Here is a 27,931-nt window from a genome sequence, read left to right on the forward strand (position 1 = left end):
TTCATGTGGTTTGATATACATTGGTGAAACTAAAAAGAAGGTGATATCGAGATGTATTGAACACCAGAAAAACAGCTTAAAAGAAAAATGGCTCAGTTCGGGTGCAACTAAACATTCCAAAACATGCCATGTCAGTTTGATTGGTTGCACCCCAATACATTATCTGTAGCCCCAGAATATCGAACTCGAAAAATCAGAGAGTCACTCAAAATAAGCAAAGCTAGGGTTCGACAGGAGTTAAGAAATGATGATGTGGTTCTCAATCGGGATGACGGTGATAACGTGACAACTAAAACCTGGGGACCATTTTTTAATAAAATCTGCTGACGTCAGTTATTTGAGTAAAAATTTTTTGTATTATGTTTTGGCTTTTTAGTGTTATCTTTTTAACGGTTTGTTTTTACTATAACGATTTCTTTGTAACTATTTTATTTATTATACCTGATGACGCTGATCACGATAGATCAGCGAAATATCGAAATAATTATATAATATTAAAAATATATATATATTTAAAAAAAAGTTTATACGCAGCCGTATTTATTGAATCCTAACCATATATATATATATATACATACATACATACATATATATATATATATATATATATATATATATATATATATATATATATATATATATATATATATATATATATATATATATATATATATGTATACATATGTATATATATGTATATAAATATATATATATATATATGTATATATACATCTACAAATGCAGCATTAGACGCAACTGATGATATCTTCTTCATTTCCCTCATTTTTTATGAAGAATTAAAGCGCACCTTTTTAAAGCAGTAAAGCGCACTTTTTTAAAGCAGTAAAGCGCACTTTTTTGCGCCTAATGATGCATTAGTAAATATATATAAATATATATATGTATATATATATATATGTATATATATATATATATATATATATATATATATAATGGTAGTAAAACATGTAAAGAGGTTCTTAGATGACTACATAGATGATAAGAAAAACATTAAACCAAAAACTGCAGATAATGCAAATCTTCAATTGGTTGGTAGCCCTGATAAAGCACGAAATCATGTAGTCCACTGTCAAAGCAATGTTTCTACTTATGAAATTGATACAAACTTAGATTCTATTTTGAACAATTCTGATTGCTATCCATATTCATCCGACACTGAATTTTCTGGTGATATTATTTTACATATAGATTATAATTTAAGATTTAAATTAGGCACAATGGTCATTTGAGTTTGGCATTACAGAGAAAGCTTTGTCGTCATTGTTAAAAGTTTTATAGAGTTGCCAAATGATTCGCGTACTTTACGTCAAACAAAATTGGTTATGTTTGTAGAAAGAATTTCTGGAGGACAGTATTATCACTTTGGTGTTGAAAGCGGAATTAAGAGTTCTATTTCAAACTTTGTTTTTATTTATGATTTAAATTGCTTATCTATACAAGTAAACATTGATGGTCAGTTTTCTTTGTTTAATGGTCAGTTTTGGCCAATATCATTAAAACAATATTCAGAAAAACAAATTTCCATTTATAATTGGTTTATTTTATGGTAAAAGTAAACCATCAAATTGCAACGAGTTTCTTTTCTTGTTGAAGAAAGTAAAGCACTTTTTCTATCTGGAATTGTTATCTGTGGAAATTTAGTAGATCAGCTGTTATTTGTGATAGTCCAGCACGAGCGTTTGTAAAAGCATGCAAAGGACATGGAGGATATTTCGGATGTGATAAGTGCTGCTAAAAAAGTTTTTATAAAGGAAGGGTAACCTTTCCTATTTTAGGTGCTAAACTTCGAACAGATCAGTCATTTTTTGACATGACCTAAAAAAAAAACATCACAATGGGGAGTCTGATCTTTTAGAACTTGGTATTAGAATGGTAACACAGTTTCCTCATGACTATATACGTCTTGTCTGCTTGGAAGTGGTAAGAAAGTTGCTATACATATGGTTGAAAGGTCCTTTGCATGTTAGATTAGAAGCAAGAGATTCAACACGACTTTCTGTTCGATTGGTTGGTGCTTTAAAGTATATACCAAAAGAATATGCTCGTAAGCCTAGGGTTGTGTCTGAATTTGAAAGGAGGAAAGCAACCGAACTCAGACAGTTCTTGTCATATAGTGGTGTTGTATATTTAGCAGATATACTAAATGAAGCCATGTATAAAAACTTCTTGTTATTATCTGTTGCTATGAGAATTTTATTGTGTCCAAAATTATGTGTACATCATGCTGTCAGTGCCATTACTTTACTTAATCTGTTTATAAAACATACCTTAGATATGTATGGTCCAGAGATGATAACTTATAATGTGCATGGACTTTCACATTTGTGGCAAGATGCAATCAAGTATGGACCTTTAGACAACATATCTGCGTTTCCATTTGAAAACTATCTTGGTCAGCTAAAAAAGTTAATACGAAAGCCAAATTTTCCATTACAACAGGTACAACGAAGATTACATGAAAAAAATTTTTTGGAACTAAAAGCGGTTGAATTGAAGTATCCTATATAAAAACAGCAGCAGAATATTAGGCTTCCACACGATATTAAAGATATTGAATCTCAGCATACGCAAGTGATTTTAAGAGATTTTTGTATTAAGTGTACTGTGTCAATTGTTGTTGTCAATTGAAAACTGGTGAAATTATTTTTGTGCAAAACATAATTAAAAAACATGGAGAAGATGATGATATTTTAGTTTTATACAACACATTTGAAAGCGTAGAAACACTTTTCACGTATCCTTGGAATTCGACATCTGTTGGCATATACTTTGTTTGTAATTTATCAGACAATACAAAGTCTTGCTCTATTGGTAACATTGATAAGAAGTATGTACTTTTGCCTTGAAACCAAAAATATGCTGCACTCCCACATTTTGCATTTTTAAAATCGTTTTTTGTCTACGTAATGGATTATTTATAAATTCAAAATATATTTAAAATTAATTTGTATTTTGTTTCAAACTGTATTTTTTTAATTAAAATTTGAAAAACATTTAATTTCACTACATTATGCAATATATTATAAGTTAATTAGTCTAATGTCAAGAAAAAAATAAGCAGGCACTAGAGTTATTGCATACCAGGTTTTATAAAAAAAACTGCTCATTGCTTGCTATTATAGAATGTATTTTTAAATATTAATTACTATTTCATTTGTTTGTAGATTGTTTAGTTTTTTTTTTACTAATAACATTTAAATCATAAATAAATAACTGTTTAGCAATATATTCATACGACAGCTATAAATCTTTTTTAATATTTACTCATAAGGATTAAGGTTAGGATTAGCCATAATACCTTAACCCCTAACCCTAACCCAGTAGTGTTTTTGATTTCTAGAAAGAAAAAAAAATGAAATACCTTGTTGTATCATTTCTCAACGAACAAGGTTCAATGTATGTTATACCAGACAGTTGGTTAGTGGATGATAGTTCATGCTATTGGCCACAATATATTAGTGATGCAAGAATTAAAAAAACAAGCAAAGCCGGGGAGATCCTAGATGACACCTGGTTAAAGCGCACCATTTCCATCATGTATAGAACAGGTATAATCTATTATAAATTTTTTTCAGAAAGTAAGAGATTTGTATAATTAGTGGGCAAACTAAGATAAACCATCTTCAGATAATATCAAAATCACCTCTCGAATATTTATGAAATTAAATAACATTATTTATTATTCAGAAACATGTAAAAAGCTTGTAAAAAATTGGTGGTTGCGCAAGATAGTCCAGATTTACAAACAGAAGTGAAGAGCATAAGACACAAAGCCGCCAAAAAAAGGTTTATGTTTAAACAGTTTTTAGAATTTTATGGAAATAGTTTTACTTATTTTTTTTCTCTAATTATTGATTTTCTTACTTGAGAATTTTTTATTTTTTACTTATTTTTTTAATACCTTTTTGTCTAGTTTTTTGTTCGTTTAATCATGTTTTATCAATAGAATTTCTGCACAGTTTATAAAACTAGAATTTAGTAGAAAAGAATTTCTTGTATTTAATAAAAAACTCTCCTTTCTAAAACATTAACTTATTTTCTGCATTAACTTACTTTTTTTTTCAGAAAGAACGATTACTGGTATTATGAGGACGAGAGTGATGTCACAAATAAATTTAATAACAGCTATAAGCAAAGCAAAGCTAAGATGACAAAGTTATTGAAGAGACACATTTTACCTGAAGCTCCTAAGATATCATTGGCAATACCAAACCAACTGGTTCGAAATGATATACTTACTAATAGAGTAACTTCTCCAGGTTTATTAACATCTTCACCAAATAATAATACAGATCAATTGTCATCAGTAGCAAATGGTCAATTCAATTTCGAAAAAAACAACACAACCAATATTTAAAAAAAAAATATTTAATGTTCCTATCGTTCCTTCTGCATCTTTGAACATTTTACCAACTGATATAACTTCATTAGTAAATGTTGTTATAGGGATCAAAGTTTGCTTGTGAGATCTTCAACATCAAACTAAAATTAATACAAAATTGCTGCAAAGTTTAACTGCGGGAGAAAATGATGAAGAAATTTTTGATAGACTATACTTACCTCTTAACGACTTAAAAGAGCTGAATACACTTGAAGATAATACACTTGAACACTTGACGAATACACTTGAACATAAAGAACGATAAGACAGTATTTTCAAACTTAGTAAGTAAATTGTTTTAAATATTAATAAACATAATAAAATATTTTGCTACAAAGTATTTCTAATCTTTATATATAGGTTATTGTTGTAGCTAGCAAAGGCGGATACAACCTGAAAGATGCTGTAAGAAGAATATCTGCTTCTCTTTTTACAAATCAACTTTGTTGTCAGCTCAATTTGACCGGTGGTCAACGAAAAGGAAGTGAGGTCGGCTTCACTTCCTTTACGTTAACCTTAACGTTAAATTGGATATAAAAAATAAATTTGGGTTAAAAGATTGCAGTGTAGGCGTGTACTTGAAAGTGAGTTTATGCAGTGTGTATGCAGTGTTTATGAAGGTATATTAGCATGCATTTCTGAGAAAACGTCATTTGTTTTTTCGGAGATAATTTTATAGGTTATAAAATAATTGTAAACGTGCTATTTTTATTTTAAAATCTCTTACGCGTATACTTATTTTAAGGAGCCGTGCAAAGGAATCTGCCTACAAATACAGTTAGTGAGTGTAATTTTCAAAATGAAATTGTACGATTTTTACGAGGAGCACCAGACCGAAATGGTGGGAGGCAAGCGCGAGCAATCGTTAGTGTTAAAAGAAGAACTTCTATCGAAAAGAGAAGAGCTAATATGGACAATGATGACGAACCGCAAGAATAAATTTTATATCTTAATAATAGCACTTTTTTAGTTTCATGACTAATTTTTTTACTATGTTATACGAATTCGCTCCCGCGAGGTGCAATAATGCTATAAAATTAGTGCAACATGCAATGCGGCTTTGCCGCCGAAGAATCGCTATGGGAGCAATAAGAAAAGTAAGCAGTGGTACAGGCAGAGCACGCCAAAACAGGGCCAGCATATGTAGCCGGCGCCGGGAACGCGGTGGTCCAAGGAAGGTTTGTTATCGGGAATTCTTCTGGTTCAATGATGGCCCATCAGTGGCTTGTGGATGGTGGGCCGCCATAGAACCGATGAGCAAAATGCAGCGGCACCAGACGCCAGCGTCGTGCCAGCATATAGTGCCGACGGCGGCAACACGGCGGTCCGATAAAGGCATGTTTGCTAGGTAGGTTCTCGTCTTAGAAATCTTGTGAAATCACATAAAGGTACAAAGAACCCCAAATCAGGATAGGGGAAGTTGACTGAAACACCAATCAACTCTGTGCAAACCTATTATGGAAAAGCTATAAGAAACAACTTAGACAATGTCTATGCCATGAAAGTTGACATTTTCAGGAAATACTCATATTGTATATAATCCATACATCGTTGGATTTTCTTTTATTTAGGTAAATAACTTCTTAATTTGTGCCATTTATACAAATAATGCTATGTCTTTAGCACTCTTTTAACTAATCGAGGCATACCTTTTGACTAAATGAGTCAATCAAAAAATTGGTATGACAAATGGATTTTACTATCATCTTGAAGCTATGTTGAAATTTTGTTGTAGTTACCATGTTCATATCTGCAGATATCGTGTTTTGAAATATTATATTTTTTTGTCTCTTATTAATGATAAAATAGAGTAATCAAGGCAAGAAAAAGTTTGGTGTCTTTAAAATACCTTTTAGTCGAGGCTTTTTATATATTCCAAAATTTGGTTACTTAAATTCACAGGGTCAAAAAATAGTTGGTTTCTTGGTCAACCTCCTTAGAAGGTACAAAATTTTTTAGATGAACATTAAGTTTAATAAAATGCCACTACAATTTTGTATTGTATTTGAGTTTTTTTTTCCTGCTATTTCAGCAACACTAAAAATAAAATTTGCAAAATCTTACTTTAAGACATAGGTAATGATATGACACTTGTGCAATTGCAGGGATTGGGCCTGATAGGAAAAATAATAACTGGACCATGGATGAGTCTGGTTTATAAGAATGCAACAGAAAAGAGTAATCTTGAGGTGGTAAGTTTTTAAATTTTTTCAAATAAACTAATAAAGGAATTTAAAACATGTATAGAAATTTAATCTGTTTTTGTTCCAGATAGCAATTAAAGAAATTATCCAACTTCAAAAGTAATCCAGAATCAATTCTTTATACGGATGCGGATGTATTTAGTCAAATATTGAATATTAAAGAAGATAAAGTACACCAATCACTTTGTGTCATTATAAATAGAAAAATTTTGGTAATGATTTTATAAGCTTTGATAAGCTCCATGCAGAAAGTTATTAAAAGTCAAATGACCAGGTATTTGACTGGTAATCTCTCAAATCCATCAAAAGAAATGATAAAAACCACACTATCTGCTTCACCACATACAATGGAGGCTAAAAGGATCTTACATGCTTGATTTTTGTTTATGTCGCTCCTAATGCTACTTTTACAAACAAAACACTAACATGGCTTGTCGAGAAAACATTGCCAGAACATCCAGACCTCGTTCAGTTTGCAATTCAGAGAGGAGTTTTAACATGTCGAGCCTCTAAAGATTTTAATAAACTTTTGTATGAAGAAATAGGAAAAAGATGTACAAAAGCTAATTTAAAAAAGAACTACTGGAGAGAAAAGAGCTAGAGAAGCAAATATGTTAAAAAAGGAATAGCTGGTAATGCAAAGATAACACACCTTCTGTTTATTAGTATTGATGAAAAACAAAAACAATTTTTAGATATAATTTTAAAGAATGGAACCTTGATAGGGCAGTTTATAAGCCATAAATGGGAGCAAGATAATGGCAAATATACATTAATTTTTTGGTAGAACTATTAATCAAAAGTTAGCAACAAAGAAAAAATCATATACATACACAATAAGATATTAAAAAGTCAATAAAGATGAAGCTGAAGATATCGACATAAACCAGGTAGGAGTTGTAGCAGATTTAATACTTACAGATCTGAAATTTATTTAAAACTTACATCATTATATTAAGCTTTATAGTCTAAGACATGTTTTTTTCCGAAAATTTTGTATACAAATCTTTTATTCAGTTTTAATTTTTTTAGATTTTCTATTGTATTTCAGAGCGGACACATGATTATTTTACATTTTAGAATGTAAAATAAAAGAAAGAGCAGACAAATGACTTCAAGCTTTCTGAAAACTCTAAATATAATGATGTTTATTTATATGTCAAATGAGAATGATTTGCAAAAACTTGTGATAATTAAAATTGAGAACAAAATTACCTAAAAAAGTTAGCATCCTTGTCTCTGTTAGCCTAACTAACTGTTAAGCGAACAATTAGGTAATTCTTTATATTTTAATTAATTCTTTATCTTTTAATTTCTTTTAAAAATCAATTAAATAATTCTTTATCTCTCACTAAATTTATATTCATGGACAGCTTTCAAATTTTATCTAAGCATCCCTAAGTTATGACCATTAGATATTTACATCCCACTCGTTTAGGGATGGGTGGAAACTTAACTTGGACATAACTTTAGAATAATAAAAGATTATAAGGTGAATTTGATCACATATTTAAATAAGGTTTTTTTCATAGTACATTGTGAATATCTTATGCATTATGTTTTAAAGTCCACTTTTGAAGTGCAAAGGTACTTTGGTTACCAGGCTCCAATCACAATTTTTTTTTCATAAATTTTTTTTACATTTTCATTTGATACATGTATAAAAAACTTAAATTTATAACAAATTATGACACTTCAAATTAAATGACTTAAATAGAACTTAATTACTTTTAAAATAGGCCTAAGCAACCCCTATATATATATATATATTATTTAAATTAATCTAATTATTATAAAGTGGGATACAATAAACATTTTTTGTTATATACGATATGGTACATTGTGAATACCTTATACGCTGTATTAAATAGTCCACTTTTTGAAGTCGTTTTCCTGTGTATCTTTTTTAAGATGTCCACTATATTTTCTCCACCTTCAAAATGACATACCTTTTTTCTAGTTGACATAGGATAATTAATTTAGTATTAAAATTTGTCATTTATTAATTTCTTTACGACTAATTTGGTTTAAAATATAAGAGTTTAAATTTTTTATGAAGGTGCCTAACTATAATACTATTATTTTTGCTGTTACTTTTGCACTGTTGATAAAGTGTTATTATTGTTAGTGTTATTATTGTTATTTTTATTACATTTTAAATTATTATTATTATAATTATTTAGTGTCACTCCTTCGATCATGTTTCTGTATGAGTGAATCCTTCCTCAATCAATAATTTAAACTTGTTCTTAATAATTTTATTGTTCATAATGTCATAGATATTCTTATTATTTTTATTGTTATTATTATTAATAATATAATATTGCAATTAAGTGATTGTAGATTTTGAGGAAAATAAATACCTTGTTCAGTTTGCTTTGTACTTAACAAATCGAACTGCACTCTTGCATTGAACTTTATTCAAAAAATTAAAAAAACTAAAAACTTAATTAAAAACTTGAACTAAACCCGATTAAAAACAGACTGACAGATAACCTCAACATTTTTATTATAAGTCTAAGGTTATTTTTCAAATCATCTTAGGCTATTTTTCAAAAACCTATCATGAAACTATCAACTAATTCAATTAAATAAAAAACTCTCACTTACCTTGTGCCGTGCCTAGAGCCCCCCAAACCCCCTGGTTTGGGGGCCTATGAATTTAAAGAGGCCCTTCCACGCAGTATGCAATAAAAAATTTTGAGATAATGATAAAACCAATACTATGATGCAGGCGTTTCGGTAATTTATAATGTTAAAACCTCGTATTAACGTATGCTTATTTTTGTATATTTGCTAAACCAAACGAAAATAAAAATTAATTTAAAATTTTTTTATATTCATTCTATCCCGAGTTTAAAGTTTTTCTTATGCTCTTCTTTTAAATAATTAGTGGTTACCTAAACTAAGATGTTACCAGTAAGCTTAACCAGCCGTCTACCATCAGTTAGCTGTTGTTGTGGTAATGGTTTGTTTTTTCATTGTTGGATAATTATCAAATATTCGAAGTTGTCACTTTCTTTAACTTTCATGTTAATTTGTTTTAGATGGTTCTCCAGCTTCACACGCAGGTATATATTAGAACTATTGAAAATGTTAGTTTTATAATATGAACTACTAGTAAGGAACTCCTAAATAACTACGTCACATTATAAGTCATTACATTATATATGTTACATTATGTCACATTATATAAACTACATCACATTATACGTCACATTATATAAACTACGTCACCTTACATGTCATACTTAATTCACTTATATGTTTATTTATTTTCTTTAGCTGGATCTCCAGTTGCATGCACAGGTACGATAATATATAAGAACTTTTGAAATTGTTAATATTATACAGTATTAAAGTTGTTGTTTTTAATGTGTTATAATTAGTTAGAATAATGTTAATTAACACTATTCGTATTTATAAAATTAATTTTAATTTTAAAAATACGAATAGTGTTAATGTGCTAATGTGGACTACATTAACACTATTCGTATTTTATGTGGATGCATTTTGGTGGTGAAGATAGGCAACACTTTAGTTAGTATTATGCTCTTCCATACCCAGGTCCTGAATACCATGGAAGAAGAGCTAGAAGAGGAAGAGGAGCTGGAAGAGGCAAAAGAAGAGGAGGTGTTGTTGAAGCAGGCAAATATCAAGATAATCAAGAAATCGCGAATTGAAAGGGAAGAGGGGGGAATATTTTTAATTACAATGTCTACAGTTAGTGTAAATAGGAAATTTTATATGTATATCTAGCTTACATGAACATCCATTTACAGATACTATTTACACTAAATGTGGACATTGTAATGGTCTCTTAAAAAACAAAAAAATGTATATATCATTATAAATTGGTCTTTTGTTGTTGCATACTATCAACAAATATCAAAACTTACGGATAGGTGGTTGTAGAAAATGCTTAAGTTTTTAAAGCATTTTTAACATAATTTTTTTTTATACTAAATGAATTGATTATCTACCCATTTTTTGCTTTTTACATTGTTAATCAGTTTAATGTTGAAAAATAAAAGTAGTTCATTTCTGCTATAAAAATCATTTAAAAAAAACTAATCCCACTAATATAAAATCTTACACTATTATGTATAACTTAGTATTAGTTTCTTTTAAGCAATTTACTTTTTTAATTATTTTCTTTCGATTCTCTAGAAAAACTTAAATAAAAAAATTAAAAAACAGCTACAGCGCACAGTGGGCCAGTAGGTGGACAAAATGGGAAAAATTTTAGTTGTCTAATCTTGAAAACCTATTTAATTTTAGTATCTACATATATTAGGAGAAATCTATTGATAATTTATTTATATTAAATCCCTTAGTTACCAGGACTCTAAGCATTTAAATATTGAGATAAAATAAAAAAAGTCAAAAATTATAAATAAGTAATTAACGGTGACATCAACGTTGTGTTATATTTCATTTACATCTACGTTTTTGAAACAAAAAATTAGTACATGTTATTCTGGAGTATTTAGAGATAAGAAAAACCAATGCGTGAAATAAATTTGTCATAGCATGTTATCTCAGTTATACTTTGAAAATCACAGATTAAAAAAAAAAATTTCTTAAGAAACTTATTTTTTGCCGCACAATAACTAATAATTACTACAATCTGCCATGTGTTGTCTTATATTTATTTGAGCTATATGATGCTTCAATCGAGTTTTAATTGATTGCTCGTCCCCTTAAATCCCCGTTCAGATTTTATGTATGTTTTAACTTGGTTGCTATGGTACTAAATTTTGCATAGCAACAACTCATTTTTACATTAACGTTGTTTTAACTGTATTTTACTTGCGCTAAATACACAATATTGGGGGTATGTATTAAAATGAGATTCAGAATTCTTATGAGGTTAACTTTTTTTGGTTACTATGGATACCTTACTATGCATAACATAGCAACATATTTTCGGTAGTTGTTAGTAATTTAATTACTAACACTGACAGTAATTTAATTACTTTTAATTTTAATTACTAACACTTGTAGTAACTTAATTACTAACAAGTATTAGTAGTCCAGGCGGCATATATATTATAACATTTTACTTTTAAATACAAAATACTTGTTACAATAATTATTTAGATATGGTTTTGTTAAACTTAGACATTCATAATTTTCTCCGAAAAAACAATCTTAGTATTTCAAAACAAAATATTACTGAAGATATATTAAAATTTATTCAGCCAAAATTTGCTGATTTTAAAGACGTTGATTTTAGACATGCTGTTCAACGATTTGTTTACTTGTATAAAAAAAGTGGAAATCTGCAAACTATACTGTGAAAAATTTTGAAAAGAAGTTCGTGAACTGGCTTAATGAACATTTAATTGTCAGAAAAAAAGACAATGAACCAACTGCAAGCAGACGTGGTCGAAAACCAGTTGCATTTGATAATAGTTCTAATAAAACTAAAAAACGGCGTGTATCTTGTTTGCTTAAGACTTATTCATCTAATGAATTATTTTTTGCTGCTAATAAAAAATTTAGAGATGAATCTGTTGTTATTGCTGCCAAGAATGTTTTAAATATATTAAATACAGATAAAGCAACTAAATATTCAGCAGACGAAGCACTGGCTTTAATAATTGATGCAAGTCTGACAAAAGCTTCCTATCAATTGATTAGAAGCGGAGCTTTGGAGAAAGAATATAACATCTACCCCGCTTACAATGATGTCAGAGATGCAAAATTGAAATGTTATCCTGCAAACATAACAGTGGAGGACTATTCAGCTTCAGTTCCTTTAAAAGATTTAATGACTCATACTTTGCAAAGAACCTGTGCAGTTCGGGAACCTGTGCTAAGGCACTTGATATTGAACGACAAAGCAATAAAAACAATGACACTAACGTGTAAAGCTGGTTTTGATGGTGCTACTTGCCAAAGCATTTATAAACAAGTTTTATCAGAACCCGACATTAACAGAGATTTAAAGCTTGAAGAATCGTTATTTATTACTTGTCTTGTCCCATTGGATTTGAGTGGATTTAACAACAGCAACGAAAAGGTGCCTATTTGGAGAAATCAAAAGTCGTCCTCCACAGCCTATTGTAGACCCATAAGATTTGCATACAAAATGGAATCCAAGGAAACTGTGATTGAAGAAAATCAGTACATTAAAAGTGAGATAGAAAGCTTGGGTATGATTTTATTAGAGGTTTGCGGATCTTCTATTGAAGTGAATTGTATTATTGAACTTACAATGATTGATGGGAAGGTTCAAACAATATTATCTGAAAAAAATTACTCATACCAATGCTGTTCAGTGTGTTGTGTCTCTTCAAAAAATATGAATAGTCTTGATATCCTTAATAAAGATTATACTAACAGAGAGTTCAAATATGGTCTTTCCAGTCTTCATGCATGAATTCGATTTTTTGAGATGTTATTGCACATTGCATATAAAAAAGAAACAAGAAAGTGGCAAGCAAGATCTAAAGAACACAAAGAAATGGCATCTGTAGCTAAACAAAAAATTCAGACTGATTTTATGAACAAAATGGAACTTGTTGTTGATTTCCCTAAAAGTGGTGGTTCTGGAACAAGTAACGATGGCAATACCTCAAGGCGTGCTTTTGCAGCATATGAACAAACAGCTGAAATTCTGAGTATTGACCAAAACCTTATAATCAGATTTTACATTATCTTGGTAACGCTCTCTTCAGGATATGAAATAGACTGCTTAAAGTTCAAGGATTATTGTTTTGACACTTTTAGACTATATGTGTCCTTTTATCCATGGTATTACATGGCTCAATCAGTTCACAAAGTATTGATACATGGACATGACATAATTAAAAGCCTTACATTACCCATCGGACTTATGTCAGAGGAAGCTCAAGAGGCTAGAAATAAAGACTTTAAATCTTATCGCGAAAATTTCAGCCAAAAAACATCCAGAAAAGCAACAAATACTGATCTTATCAATAGACTCCTATTTTCCAGTGATCCTGTTATTTCATCATTGCGTAAATCAACATCACACCAAACAAATCATAAAGCATTTCCTTCAGATGTTTTACAATTACTTAAACAATCTTCAAACGATATTATTGTTTTATAATTTTTTAATGTAATTCAAAATTGACAATGTTTTCTTGCACTATTTTTTGCTTTTATTATTCCTAAAACATTATTTACCTAAATACTCAATTTTTATTCAATATAGGTGGGTCAAAAATCCGATAAGATATTCAAATATCAATTTACCACTTTGTAACTAAGGAAAGTATCCGGTAACTAAGCAATATAAGTATCCATAACAATTAAATTTAAAAAATTATCACTTTTGTAAGAAGTGTGATCTCATATTGGTACTCATGCCAAATTTAGTGAATGTAGCACTTATAAAATATCCGCAGATAACAAAAGTAGGTTGTTGCTAAGCAAAATAAAGGTATCCATAGCAACGAAATAAAAAAATATTTCCTTCACAAAAAGCGCAGACATCATATTAGTACTCATACTAATTTTAGTGAATATAGCTCTAATATTAAATTAGTTATGAATTTTGTCCAGTAAAAGTGCATTCTGGCCCACTGTGCAGCGGAAACATACGTTTCTAAGAAGCGTATCTTTCCGCTTTAGCTGTTGTTTTTTTTTCATAACTATTTTAATGTTTGATTTTATTAGATGAAGTAGTACTATTTATTTTACAAAATGTAATTAGTAGTTTTCTTTATATTTTCAAAAATGTATATACAATAAATTATTTTGATATATATTTCTCTTTAGATAATTTTATTAATAAAATAAGATATATAGAAATTGATTGGACTTGAGAAATTCACCCAGCAGTTGTTCTTAGTGGCAAAATACGTATCATATCGTTTTTGGATATGATTGTATGGCAGTCAAAATTGTTTTGGGAATGAATAAGATAAGCTTTGTAGACCTCAAAGGCGATCCACAAGGTTTGGAAATTTTATAGACAATAATGAATTTCCACGAGGTATTATTCTGAGGTATCATGGAAACTGTCTTCACATTCTGTCCCATACTTGTCTTGTATTCGCAAAACACTATACAAAACTTCTGAAATTTTTGACAACTTGAGCAGTAAATCAAAAAACTTTGCGGGAAGCATTTTGTAATACAACTGCTATGAAACAAATGTGCTAGAAAAATTCTAACAGGACCCTGGATGACAACGTTTCATGTATCATCTGAAAGAGCAACTTTTGATCATGTTGGTGGTATTGCAATAATTAAAATACTTGTGCAAACAGTTGAAGATTGCAAATGTAGTCCAGCTGCAATCTTTTGCAAAGAAACAGACTTTTTCGGAAATACTCTTCTACCAAATATTTTAGAATCAATAAAAAAATTATGTACAATTGATGCCCAGGATATCGCTATGACTAAGTCTTGTCCCATTGCATTAAATGAGGTTTTAAATAGACAATTAGAGAGGCACTTCTAGATAAAACAGCAAGTGCACGGCTTCATAACATAGACAGTGAGGAGTTAATGGGAATGTTCAGTGCTGCTAAACGAAGATCCTTTAATGCAACAATTAACTATATATCTTGCAAGTTAAGAGCCAAAAAGAATAGGACTGTGGATTATCTTGACAATCTTAATGACTTTTCTAAAAAAAAGGTTATTAAATGGGCTATTCAGGCAGCACGAAAAAAGCGAATAAAAACGCGACTCCATCATGCTGAAATTAGAACTGAGACTTCTAAAAGACAGACTGATAAACGACAAAAAATGGATGATAAAGAGAAAGACAAGTTATCTTTACTAACTATCGTGACATTCTGAATTTGTTTCAAAATTTGTCTACTAAGCAAATTCATGATTTAAATGTCATGTGTGAAAAGATTGTTGCGAGAAATCTACAGTCGCGATCAAAAGTTTAGAACATTTAAAAAATTCAGAAAATTTGAAATATTTGTTTAAAAATACTTTTTTACATTGAAAATTTTGAGTGTTATTATTTTATTCATGCAAAATGTTATGTTATAAACCACTAAATTTGTTTAGTCATAGGTTGTTGTTATTTTAGTAAAAAATCAAATAATAATTATGAAAAAAACTAATGAATTAACAACAAAAAATCGTGCTCAGATTGTTATTCTATGTGAACAAGGATTGACCCTGACTTCTATTGCTGCACGTTTTAATGTAGCACATAGCTGCATTATAAAAACATTAAACCAACATCAAGAAACTAATAATTCTATGAGCGAAGCTAGAACTGGATGACCAAAGGTGACTATTCAAAGGGCAGATAACTGCATTTATCGTTATGCAAAAGCACATCCGTTTGCTTGCGCTTCTGTTATTTTATCTTAGATATTCCCAAATGGTGTTGCAATAAGTGTTGTGAAAATTAGAAGACAGTTGTACAAACAGTTTAACTTAAGTAGACATGTTTCGACAAATAAACCTTGCCTTTTTCCAAAAAAATATTTAAGGCCGTATTGCCTTCTGTCAAAAATACAAGAACTGGTCAGCGGAAGATTGAGAGGATGTAATATTTAGTAAAAAATCACTAATTAAACAATTTGGTGGTCATTCTACAAGCGTTAGACGCCCACCTTGACCCCCAGTATTTGCCTTCTACTGTAAAATATTGCCCTAAAATCATGATATGGGGTGCCATTGCAGCAAATCAAAGTGGTGGTTTATTGTATAACACCACAATTAACATCCATATTTATCTTCATATACTTAAAAAAAAACTTAAAAGTTTTATGAATATCACAAATGCCCATAATTTTCAGCATGATGCAGCACCCTTTTATAGGGCAAAGCTTCTAAGTAGTTGTTTACGTGAGAATGGGGTTGAGATAATTGGCCCCCGGCCTAGTAACTCACCCAACCTCAATCTCATTCGAAAATGCTGAAATCATCTTTAAAATGTAGTTCAGAAACTAAGACCCTCATTTTTTAATGATTTACATGAAAAAATTAAGCAGGTACGGAATCAACTTGTGACTCTTAAATATTTGAGAAAGTTCATTCACTCTATGCCTACCCGCTTAGCTAATTGTTTAAATGCTAAAGGACATCATAGTAAGTATTAACTTCAAATATTTAGTTTTCAAGCATTTACTAATGTATCAAAGATATTATTTTTGTCAATCACAATGATTAATAACACATTTAGATAAAATAAATTATTAATTTAATAAAAATTGGTTTTTTATAAAATGTTCTAAACTAAAGAGTGACACGGGGACAGAAAGTCTCCCCATCCCCACCCTATCTGCATACACATTTTCCATTCCCGTTTCATCCCTATCAGGTTTCTCCCCATCCCCACCCCATCCCCACCAAGTTTGTCCCTATCTCCATTCCATCCCCATCATTACCGCTTCTCTCCCCATCCAGTCACCGCATCCATTATAATAATTCAAATATCAAAATCTCGTATTTTAACTGTTTTTAATAATACTTTTATTAATACTTAAAAACTGTCCTTGATTCAGGTATATTATTATGCATACCTACTATACCTATTTTTTGTTCAAACCATGCAGAAATAACAGTCCATCGATACAATCTGGATGAATTTGTGTTCTTATATCGTCAAGTGTTCTTCCAGCAATTAAAAATGAACGTTCGGATGATGTGCTTGTTGCTGGAATTGACAACACTGACAGTGCTACCTGTGACAAATTTGGATAGAGTCCGTTTTAATTTTCCAATACGAAGAAATATTATCCTCAGAATCTGTGCTGTTCCAGTAGCTGTCAACTTCATTGATGGCAGCATCTTCACTTTCAAATAAATTCACAAAAAATTCGCTTGAATTGTCATTATGTAATTTCCTCTTTTTTTCAGGTGGCTCAAGAGAAGTATTTTGGTTCGAGTCAAAGGAGGCTGGTCTGACTAGAGGCCATTCATCTACCATGTTGTTTAAACTGTTTAGTATAACCAAGCCCATTATTACCGTTACCGCGGTATTACCGTAATATTTTTTCCATCCCTGAATATCCTAAACATATAAAAAGACAAAACTGAAAAGCCAAAGACAAAATTGAATTAATATATTATTTAAAAGCCAAGACAAAACTGAATTAATATATTATTTTGAATTATTTTTATAATATTCGTTTATTCAAAACTCATTCAAATATATTTAACAAAATCAATAATGTTCCTCTCGTATCTGGTGTAAATCTGGAAGGAAATTAAAACAACTACTTTCATATGAAAATTCAATAATATTTACGTTTTTAATGTGTTTATGCTTGTTTAGGTTTGAGGTGGAGGGACACAACCTGCTCCCAATTAGTATGTTTTAATATAGTAAAATATAATGTATTTTTGTATTTTTTATGCTAGATTTCATTTTTTTAAATAAATAAAAAAATAAAATGAAATAATCGTTTTTAATTTGAGGGTGTTTAACCCTATAACCCTCCCCCACATACACCCTTTTTTTAGGTTAGCCCCACTCTTTCCTTTGAAAATTTCCTATTATTAGAAAAAAAATTCCTAATAGGGTTTTTTTAATAATACGGTCCCACATACACCTGACTCGAAAATCCAAACTCAAACCTTATCTATAATACTATAAAGTTTTTATAGATTGCATACGTTAGATATATTCGGTGTTCCGAGATGACGTCACTCAAAATAAAATACTTTTGTCTGCCATGTTGGTTCACAAACAACTTAAGTTTGATTTATCATATGCGGTTTTCTTCGTTAGCTACACTTGAGTTTATCGTTTATCAATTTAAAAAAAATGGTATTTTGTTGTATTTTCTATTGCAGTAATCGTTCTGAAAACTGCAAGAAATCGTTTTATCGAATTCCAAAGATTATAAACCACCATGATAAAGATACTGAACTGTTGTCAACAGAAAGAAGAGCAAATTGGTTTGCTGTTATAAAACGCAAAGATGTTAATTGCAATGCCAGTCACTACAGAGTTTGTTCTGATCATTTTTGTTCGGGTTAATTAAATGTTAATATTTCTCAATCTTATATAAACTACATTTTTATGTAGTTTATAAACTATAAAGTTTACTATGTAGTTTATAAAACTCTTTTATAAACTACATTTTACATATTTTTATGAACTCGTAATATAAATTACATAAATTAATTAGAATATGTAATTTCATATTATACTTTTAAAATATAAATTTTATATACGCGTTTGTCCAATCACTGTAAAACATTCTTTTTTCTAGTATTTTTATTTTCCTTATTCTATATTATAATAAATCATTAAGATAATATAGTAAACAAACTACTAGAAAGAAAGCTGGTTTACATTGGTTGGACAAACGCAGTACGATTTCCTTACTACAAATAAAGTAAGCAAGTGAAGTATTTATATTATTATGTTTTCAGGTAAACCTTCAAAACTATTTGAAAAGACACACCCTGATTCGAACCCAATACTCAAAATGGGCTATAAATGCAAAAGTTTAAACAGCGAAAGATTCATTCGAATAAAAAAGCGACAACATGAATCTGGAGATATGAAAACTAATAAAATAATAACTACTAAAGGCTGCACTGATATGTCTACTAAAAGTGACATCACTATTACCGGAAATAATGTAGCTAGTGATGAAATTGATTTTAATGTTGAGCTAAATAATATGAATGGACCAACACAAATTGACATCTCAGCAAAAATAATTAAATCCCTTGAAAATAAATTGTTAGAAAAGGATAGCCTGATTTACCAGTTAAATAAAGAACTAAGTCTTAATAAAATTGGAACTATGGAATGGTTTACTACCAATAGCAAAGTGGCATTTTATACTGGTCTAACAAATATTAAAATGCTCATGACTTTGTATGACTTCATATGTAGTGATATACCCCATGCATCGAGATCGGTGTTGTCAAAGTTCAGCGAATTGACTTTGTCTTTAATGAGATTACGTCTTAACTTAACCTTAAAAGACCTTGCCTATCGTTTTGAAGTTAGTAACTCAACAGTTTCTTCTGTATCTATTGAACTAACAGATGTCTTATTTATTTATTTACGCCAACTCATAAAATGGCCTTTACGTGAACAGATATGGAAAACTACACCTAATTGTTTTCGTAAACATTTTGGTACAAAGGTGGTTGTAATAATTGATTGCTTTGAAGTTTTTACTCATAAACCTACAAACCTTTTAGCCAGAGCACAAACGTTTTCAAGTTACAAGCATCACAACACTGTGAAGTTTTTAATCGGTATTACTACACAAGGAGTTATTAGTTTTATTTCAAAGGCATGGGGTGGTAGAACTAGTGATAAACATCTCACTGAAAATTGTAAAATTCTTAATAACCTGTAACCCGGTGATATTGTAATGGTCGATAGAGGTTTCAATATTGAGGAATCTGTTGCTGTTTATTGTGCGACAGTAAAAATACCAGCTTTTACTAAAGGAAAACGACAGCTTGACTCGATTGATGTAGAACAAACACGTCATATTGCATCAGTTAGAATTCATGTAGAACAAGTAATTGGAAATTTAAAAAATAAGTACACTATTTTACAAGACATTTTACCACTAGATTACCTTATAAGAAAAGATAACAATGGTTATTCAACAATTGATAAAATTGCAATCGGTCATGTGGTCTAACAAATATATGTGATTCTGTTATTCCATTTGACTAAAACTAGTTTTTCAGTTTATTTAATTTTGTAAATTTTATTTAGAATTTTTTTTTTGTATAATAAATATGTCTTTTAACAGTAATAAATGGTAGTGATGTTTATTAATAAAGAATGTTGGTTATGATTTTAAAATGTTCTAAATTATATATTTTTTGTGTCTGGTTGTCGAAAAAGTTCTATATTTTCCAGTTATAAGTTTGTGAGTTGTACTTATTTGTTTATTTGGTTTATTAAATTTCAAATAGTTAAATCTAATTAAAAAGTTATTTTCGATAAATCTTAGTTATTTACACAAAAAATGACTATATTTACAATAAGCTATATGCTAATTACCTTTTAAGTATTAAACTTGTAGGGCTGCTTTAACTCCTGCAACTTCACAGATAGAAACTCATAGTTGTATAAATTCAAATTTGAAATCCCCAAAAAGTCATTTTAATTAAATTCTTATGTGTAGGTCATTAAAATAGATATAAATAAAGCTCCCTAAATAAGAATTTGACGCACAACAAAATCATATTCCAACCATTTGGAAAATTTGAATTAACTTACTTTTTGTTGCCAAATATATATATATATATATATATATATAAATAAATAAATAAATATATATATATATATATATATATATATATATATATATATATATATATATATATATATATATATATATATATATATATATATATATATAAACACCTTGCCCCTTTTATTAACTAAGTAATTTTTTTATGTTAATTTGCTATAAATACTTTAGGATCAAGTAATGTTTATTGCTTTAAAAATTTTCACATTTACTTAGCACCCAAGATTACTAATCTAGAATGCGCATATAAAGTATGTACTGGGAACAGAAGCAGCGAGAGCCCGCTTCTTTTTTTATTCAGCAAGTATCATTACGGTACCCCCAATTGCTAGTATTTTAAGAACGTTACTTTACGGTACCCCCAATTACTTGCGTTGACCGTGAGGAGGGCGGCACGAATAAGATTCTGCTAAGGGGCTATTCATAAAGTATGTACATGTACGTACTTTATGGTACATATATATATGTACGCATGTATTTGGGGAGGTGGTTTCCCAAAAGCGTACGAACGCGTACAAGAGGGAGGGGTGTTAAAGACAGTGATTGTCTTTAATTATATTTGAATGACAGTAAAAATTTTTGAATATCTTCTAAACTTGATTTTATTTTGTTTTTTACATTGCGTTTCGCGTGCCTAACAAATTAGTATTTTTTAATTTATTTCTAAAAATGAGAAAAGAAATTTAGCGTCAATTATTCCACATAATTTTTTTATTTTTCATATGCGAAAAATAAAAAAATTATTTGAAATGATTACGTTGCGCGCAACGTAATTTGATTGTCAGTGAGATAAAAAACAAAAACACGTCAATAAAAAGCCAACTTTTTTTGATTTTTTTTTTAAATACTATTATATATTTTAATATACCATAAATATATCTTATTTCGGAAAGTTCTAGAGCACATTAATACTTTTTCTAAAGTTTTTTTTCTAAAACACATGGCCCCTGCTTTAAACTTAAACTCAAAAATTACCTCTTAGATGAAGCTTAAATGATTCCTTATGCTTCTTCATAAGTTTTTATGTAAAAAAACAACAATGATGAAATAATTTTTTTTCAATTAAATAGTTTCAAATTGGTTTGCTAATATAAACTATTACAAAAGTAATTCTTATATGCAATAGCTGCTCTTATATATCCTCAAAAATGAAAGTATTTTATTATTTTTTATTAGAATGTTGTTTACAATCTGGACACACCCATTTGTTATTTGGTTTATTGATTAACTTCAAACATTTTAAATGAAATAGCTTTCTCAAACAATCAATGTTATTGCATGGAAACAGTTCGCCATCTTCTTTTCCATTGCAATAACAATTTTGTATACTTATATTTAAATGTATATTTTCTTCATTTAACTTTCGAGTGAAATACTTAGCCGCTAGTTCTGGGAGTATTAAATGTTTAAACTTTATTTCACACTCTTTGATAATATCTTCCCACAACTTTATATCAGGGAAAATGCGTTCTATGTGATAATCTTTTTCTGTGTAAATAAAGATATCAGAATACTTTTTTTTGCATAAGTTTATCTGTGTTTGAATTTGATAATAATATTGATGGTTTCTTGACAACTTTGTAACACCATCAATATTTTGTAAACAAAATTTTTTATTTTTTTCAACAGCTTCAAAAATAAAATCATCTTTATGTTTAACTGGGCATTTTATTTCAATACACCCATCACCACAGCAAGAGCAATAAACAACTGCATCAGGTGATGCTCCCATATAAAAATGCTCAGTAGACAAAAACAAACCACAATTCGAAATCTTCCGATTTTCATGGTGGGCACTAACAGAATCTGTGTAAATAATTAATGCTTTTTTCTCACGAACGTTTCCGTAGTTAGTAGCTTGCGTTGAAAAGCTATTACTTACAAAATAACAAATTTTGTTAATCAAAGATGTTTGTTTATTTTGATTACAATGCATTATACTGTAAACATTGGATGCAGTAATTCTGCCAGCACGATATAAAAACCAATTTTTTGATAGTGCTCGCTTTCTTGTTAATTCCTCAACAGCTGTTTGTTGCTCCTCAGTAACTTGACTAAATTCAATGTTTTCACAGTGTTGACATAACTCTAAGAAACTATTCTTTAATAACTTTGTATCGTAAATATCAGATAACATTTTTGGTAATAAGTTGGTAATAAGTTGTTTTGGAATATAAATATCGTCATAAGGAGGTATTATAAACAAAATTGCAGGTTTAGAATTGTAGACTCAGTTCTTTATAAAATATATCGACTTGTTTTTGTGATGGTCCTTTATACTTTTCCAAACATGACTGTTTTTTTTATCAGCAAAAGGTTCGCTAGAAGTTTCATTGTTTTTTTTAAGTTTATCGTCAAACTTTCTTTTAAGAGTATCTAGTGATGTAAAGTTTATATCAACCACTTCAGCATAAGGTACTAATTTTAATGAAGCAGGCAACATCCAATAGGCCTTTTCCTCAGTGACAGTTTTAGAGTCTCTAATTCGGACGGTTGCGTCAACAAAAAATAAAATTGCCCCGATGTGCGAACAAGACTCCCCTAAGCCAGCCATACAGTTGCAGTGAGCAGATAATACATCACCATCCATATGTGCTATAACCCAGGTCAATGTTGGAGGTTCATTTAATCGTTGAGAATGCAAAACCTAAAATATAATTGAGTTTTATATATTAAAGCTAAAGAGCTTTTGCTTAAATATATCAAAAGAGTTTATAAAATAGTATGCGTCAACATATTATATGAAGGTTTCATATACTATTTTGGCTTTCATATTACATTCATTGAAGCTATACAAAAGATAAATATAGAAGATAAGTAAAATTATATCACCTTTCCGTGAACCAAGCATATGGATTCATAACTGAATAGTTTAACAACAATTACTCTCACCCAACCACATAAAAAATGTTTATATGCGTCTAAACTTTTTAAGCATTTAAGTTCTTCTTTGGTGGCAGGACTTGGTGCAAACAATAAATGTGTGATAATATCAGCATGGGTGATTATAGGATAAAATTGTGGCTCGGAAAGATAATCTGCCTTTTTTAAAGTATATGGATCAACATTGTCTATTTTTGAGATCTTGGTTTTATATCTGCTTTTATTTTGGTTTGACAAAAGTTTGTAATAATCACTTTCAGCCATACTCAAGGTTTTACACGGAATGTTATGATTTGTTTGTGAACCAACATCGCTGATTCGCATAATTTAACATAAATTAAAATTTTACTCGGAACACAGAATTGTATTACAGCTTAATTTCATGAATGCAAATCATGTAAATTTCCTTTTCATTTTAGATAATAAAACCTTTAAAGTCAGATGCATCTAAACGAAAAGAGGTAGCAGCAACAAAGATACAAATAGCAAACTTCCTAAACTTACATTTTTTACACCAATTCAAAGTGGTTGCACCGGCAATGGAAAAACTTGCTCTATTAATGTGGTCATTCATGAACAGTTAGATATTGACAATAATCAATCTAACACAACAGAAAAAATGTACACTCTACCATTGCCACCACTTACTTCCGTCGCTTGTGACCCAGGAAGCTGTCCTGAACTTATTTTTGACGCTCAACGATGTGACCTAGTCAAACGTGGCCCTCAAGAGGTTGCCATTGATCTTCCATATACCATTGCTGCAAGGCATCGATTTTCAACGGTCCATTAAAAACTTGCAATGAACAATGGAGAAACTGCGCCTCGGTCATGGCTTGCATATTTGGTAAAATCTGAAAATCTATTATGCTTTTGCTGTAAACTTTTTGAAACAAATGAAAGTCTGTTTCGTAGTGGTAAAAGTACATGTGGGGACTATCAAAGAAGTTGAAAGAGCAAGAAACAGGCACTTCCCATCAAAGTGTTTCAGATAATGGATGCAGCTTAATGAGGGTATCAATAATGAATCATCCGTAGATAAACAAGAAATGCAGCTTTTCTTAAAAAAAAAGGTGATTGTGAAGGGATGTCCTCAGGCGTTATATTGACATAATAAAGTTCCTGTTAGAAAAAATTTTAGCATTTAGAGGTTCCGAAGAAGTACTCGGCTCACCACACATTGGAACTTTTTTGGGTCGGTTTAAGCTATTAGCAAATAGAGATCCTGTAATGAACAAGCTACAGAAAAAGATTGCAAAAAATCAAACACATGATCATTATTTCAACAACAAAATCCAAAATGACTTAATCCAACTTATTGCAAAAGAGGCAGAAAAGGAAATCCTGCAAAAACTAACGATATCTAGTTACTATGCAATAATTCTGGATTGCACTCCAAATGTTTCTAACCAAGAACAGTTAACAGTCATTTTGCGTTTTGTTCAGTTTGATGCAGATAATGAAGTCTCAATAAAGGAAGCTTTTTATGGATACCTTCAAGTTATTGACATCTTAGGTAAAGGACTTTTTGACACATTTTTAGAGCGAGCATAGAAGTTAAAACTGAATATGTCGGACTGTCGGGGCCAGTCGTATGATAATGGTTCTAATATGACAGGAAAGAATTCTGGTGTCCAGTCACGAGTTCTACAAACAAATCCAAAAGCTCAAAAAGTCATTAACTAGGGCTTTATTATTCTTTAGTGTTCTATCTTGATTATACACCATAATTTCATTATCACACAGCACTAAAGCATTTTGAATGAACATGTAAAGATTGCTGTTACAAATCAATCGGACACTCGCTGGCAAAGTCGGATCAACTGTATTAAACCTTTGCGGTATTACTTTGGCAATGTTTTGATTGCACTGGAAAGACTGGAGGTATATGCTATAGAAAAAAAAAATGAAAACACACCCACGGAGGCTCGGTCGCTGATAACATATATTTCAGAACGGGCATTACTTTTGTCTATTTTTCATTTGCTATGAGATTTTATCCCAATTAACTAAAACAAGCAAGACGATCCAATCCTTTGGTATCTCCATAAATCTCATGGAAAATAAAATCAGAGCAACTGGGACATTTTTAGAGATGTACCAAGAAAATAGACTCTCAAGTGCTGAGACCACAGCCCGTGAAATTGTAGAAGAACTGAGTATTCCAAGAATTTTTCCATCAATTCCCACACAAAAAAAAATGTTTGATTTTGAAGGAGACGACGAAAGCGGTAGTCAAAAGCCCCAATCAAAGTTTTCAACTGACGTTTCCAACAAACTTATGATGTGGCTGCTGTATTTTCATCTGTGCTCAATCATATTAGTCTTTTTCAAGCATACAAAGACAACACCCTTTTGCTGAAGTAAATGAAGATGGAGTTGAATCGATTTATCCATCTAGTTTTGGAACACAACAAAACGCTCCAAACTGCAATACATTTTCTGAATTATATCAACAGCAATGTCTCCAAGAGGTGTATCCCAATGTCGCTATCGCACTCCGTGTTTTGTTGACTTGCCGTGTGGCAGCAGCAACTGCTTAAAGAAGCTTAAGTAAATTAAAACTTATCAAAAATTTCCATTGCTCAACAAGACCGGCTGCAAGACCGGCTGTCTTCTCTAGCCATGCTCTCAATAAAAAGTACCTGTGCCCGGACGATAAACTGACCACTTTATTGAGGTCTATGAAGACACAAAAATCTGGCGAAAATAATTGTCAACATCAGTTTTGTCTTTTATCTTAACTTTTCAATGCATAGTGTGGGGCCAAAACCAACTTTTTTATGAGGGAAGGGGGCCTACCAGCTGTCTGGCACTGCACTGCACGTGCCAATAGTATGTTGTTATTAAAACGACACTATATTCCACAACCTATTCTAATATCAAATTTCTTTCCCATGTTCTCCTCACATCTAAGTTATTTTTGCACTGTTGGGGTCAAATAGGTAGTTTTCTATTACATCGTATAAACAGTTTACAACGCACTTCTACAAGAAATATGACATTTTCTCTTTTACGATCTAATACAGGCTTGGTCGGGAATGGCGTGCGATCGCACTCTGATCTTGACCACGCATATAATATTTAGTTGCGACAACTTGCCCATGGCTTCATAGATGTTTTGAGAACAATCAAGTATGTTTCCATGTTTGACCGCATAACAATAAGTTTTAAAAATACACGCAAAAAAATTAATTTCATAACTTTAATCTTTACTAACTAAATGATTTGATATTGGCAAAGGCTTTAAAAAGATTCGCTAAATGAAACTTGTTTTAATTTAATACGTTGACTTATTGTTGGAGCCACACACACACAGATATTTAAAAGATTTAATAAATTGGCAGCGTATAAACTTTTTAATAACATATTTTGATCTATATTATTAAAAAGTTTTATATATACAGCATATAATATATGCATATATTAACTTATACGCTGCCTTGTTATTAAATTCAACTTATTTATGCAATCGTATAACAAGAATATGACAATCAAAGATATCATATATATAATGCTATATATTTTATGTATGCATAATATATATATATATATATATATATATATATATATATATATATATATATATATATATATATATATATACATATATATATATATATATATATATATATATATATATATATATATATATATATATATATATATATATATATATATATATATATATATATATATATATATATATAACAATAGACAATATTGTTTCGTCCTTTGGGACTCTTTAGTAATGTACATAAATATAAAATTATGTGGGATAAAAATTATATAATAAATTGTTTATCCGTCCGATTAAGTTATAGAACTTATATCTTCACTGGTGCAGCATTCTTCGCTACTATAATCAGTGGCAATGCTAGCATTAGCTGAATCAAGGCAAAAAACTCTTCGCTTTTCTAAGAAAATATCCACAGCGCGACTTAAAAAATCATCGCGTTCTTGTTGAGTGAAATTCGTGTCATTCCCTGCTATGATTATTGAGTCTTCTATTGTTGAGTGGTTCATCTTTAAACGCTAATCAATCAAAATCACAGTCATAATACTGAAAACGTGTTCGACAGCTGAATTAGAACCAGCAATACACATCAGAAGTTCAACTAAAAGACTCAAGTTTGGAAACTTAATTTTTTGATAAAGAAAAATATTTTGCCATATTTGCAATGGTGTGAGTGCAATGGTGTACTGCGCATTTATTACTAGTTTTGCAGCTCTCCATTCCG

General features: G+C 30.1%; 1 protein-coding gene across 1 annotated transcript; it reads left to right on the forward strand.

Moving 5' to 3' along the window:
- The first annotated feature begins 18,331 nt into the window (after nt 1-18,331).
- On the forward strand, nt 18,332-19,892 carry LOC136078379 (uncharacterized). Its single transcript, XM_065794148.1, has 2 exons — nt 18,332-18,542; nt 18,946-19,892. Exons 1-2 carry the CDS (start codon nt 18,332-18,334, stop codon nt 19,890-19,892), a joined length of 1,158 nt encoding a protein of 385 aa, XP_065650220.1.
- The last annotated feature ends 8,039 nt before the right edge of the window (nt 19,893-27,931 follow it).

This window comes from Hydra vulgaris, chromosome 03, assembly GCF_038396675.1.
Source record: "Hydra vulgaris chromosome 03, alternate assembly HydraT2T_AEP".
NCBI classification, from domain to species: Eukaryota; Metazoa; Cnidaria; class Hydrozoa; order Anthoathecata; family Hydridae; genus Hydra; species Hydra vulgaris.

Coding starts and splice junctions, on each gene's coding strand:
- LOC136078379 (XM_065794148.1), top strand. CDS start 18,332: ATGGTATTTTGTTGTATTTTCTATTGCAGTAATCGTTCTGAAAACTGC. Junction 18,543..18,945: donor TTCTGATCATTTTTGTTCGG/GTTAATTAAATG, acceptor TTATGTTTTCAG/GTAAACCTTCAAAACTATTT.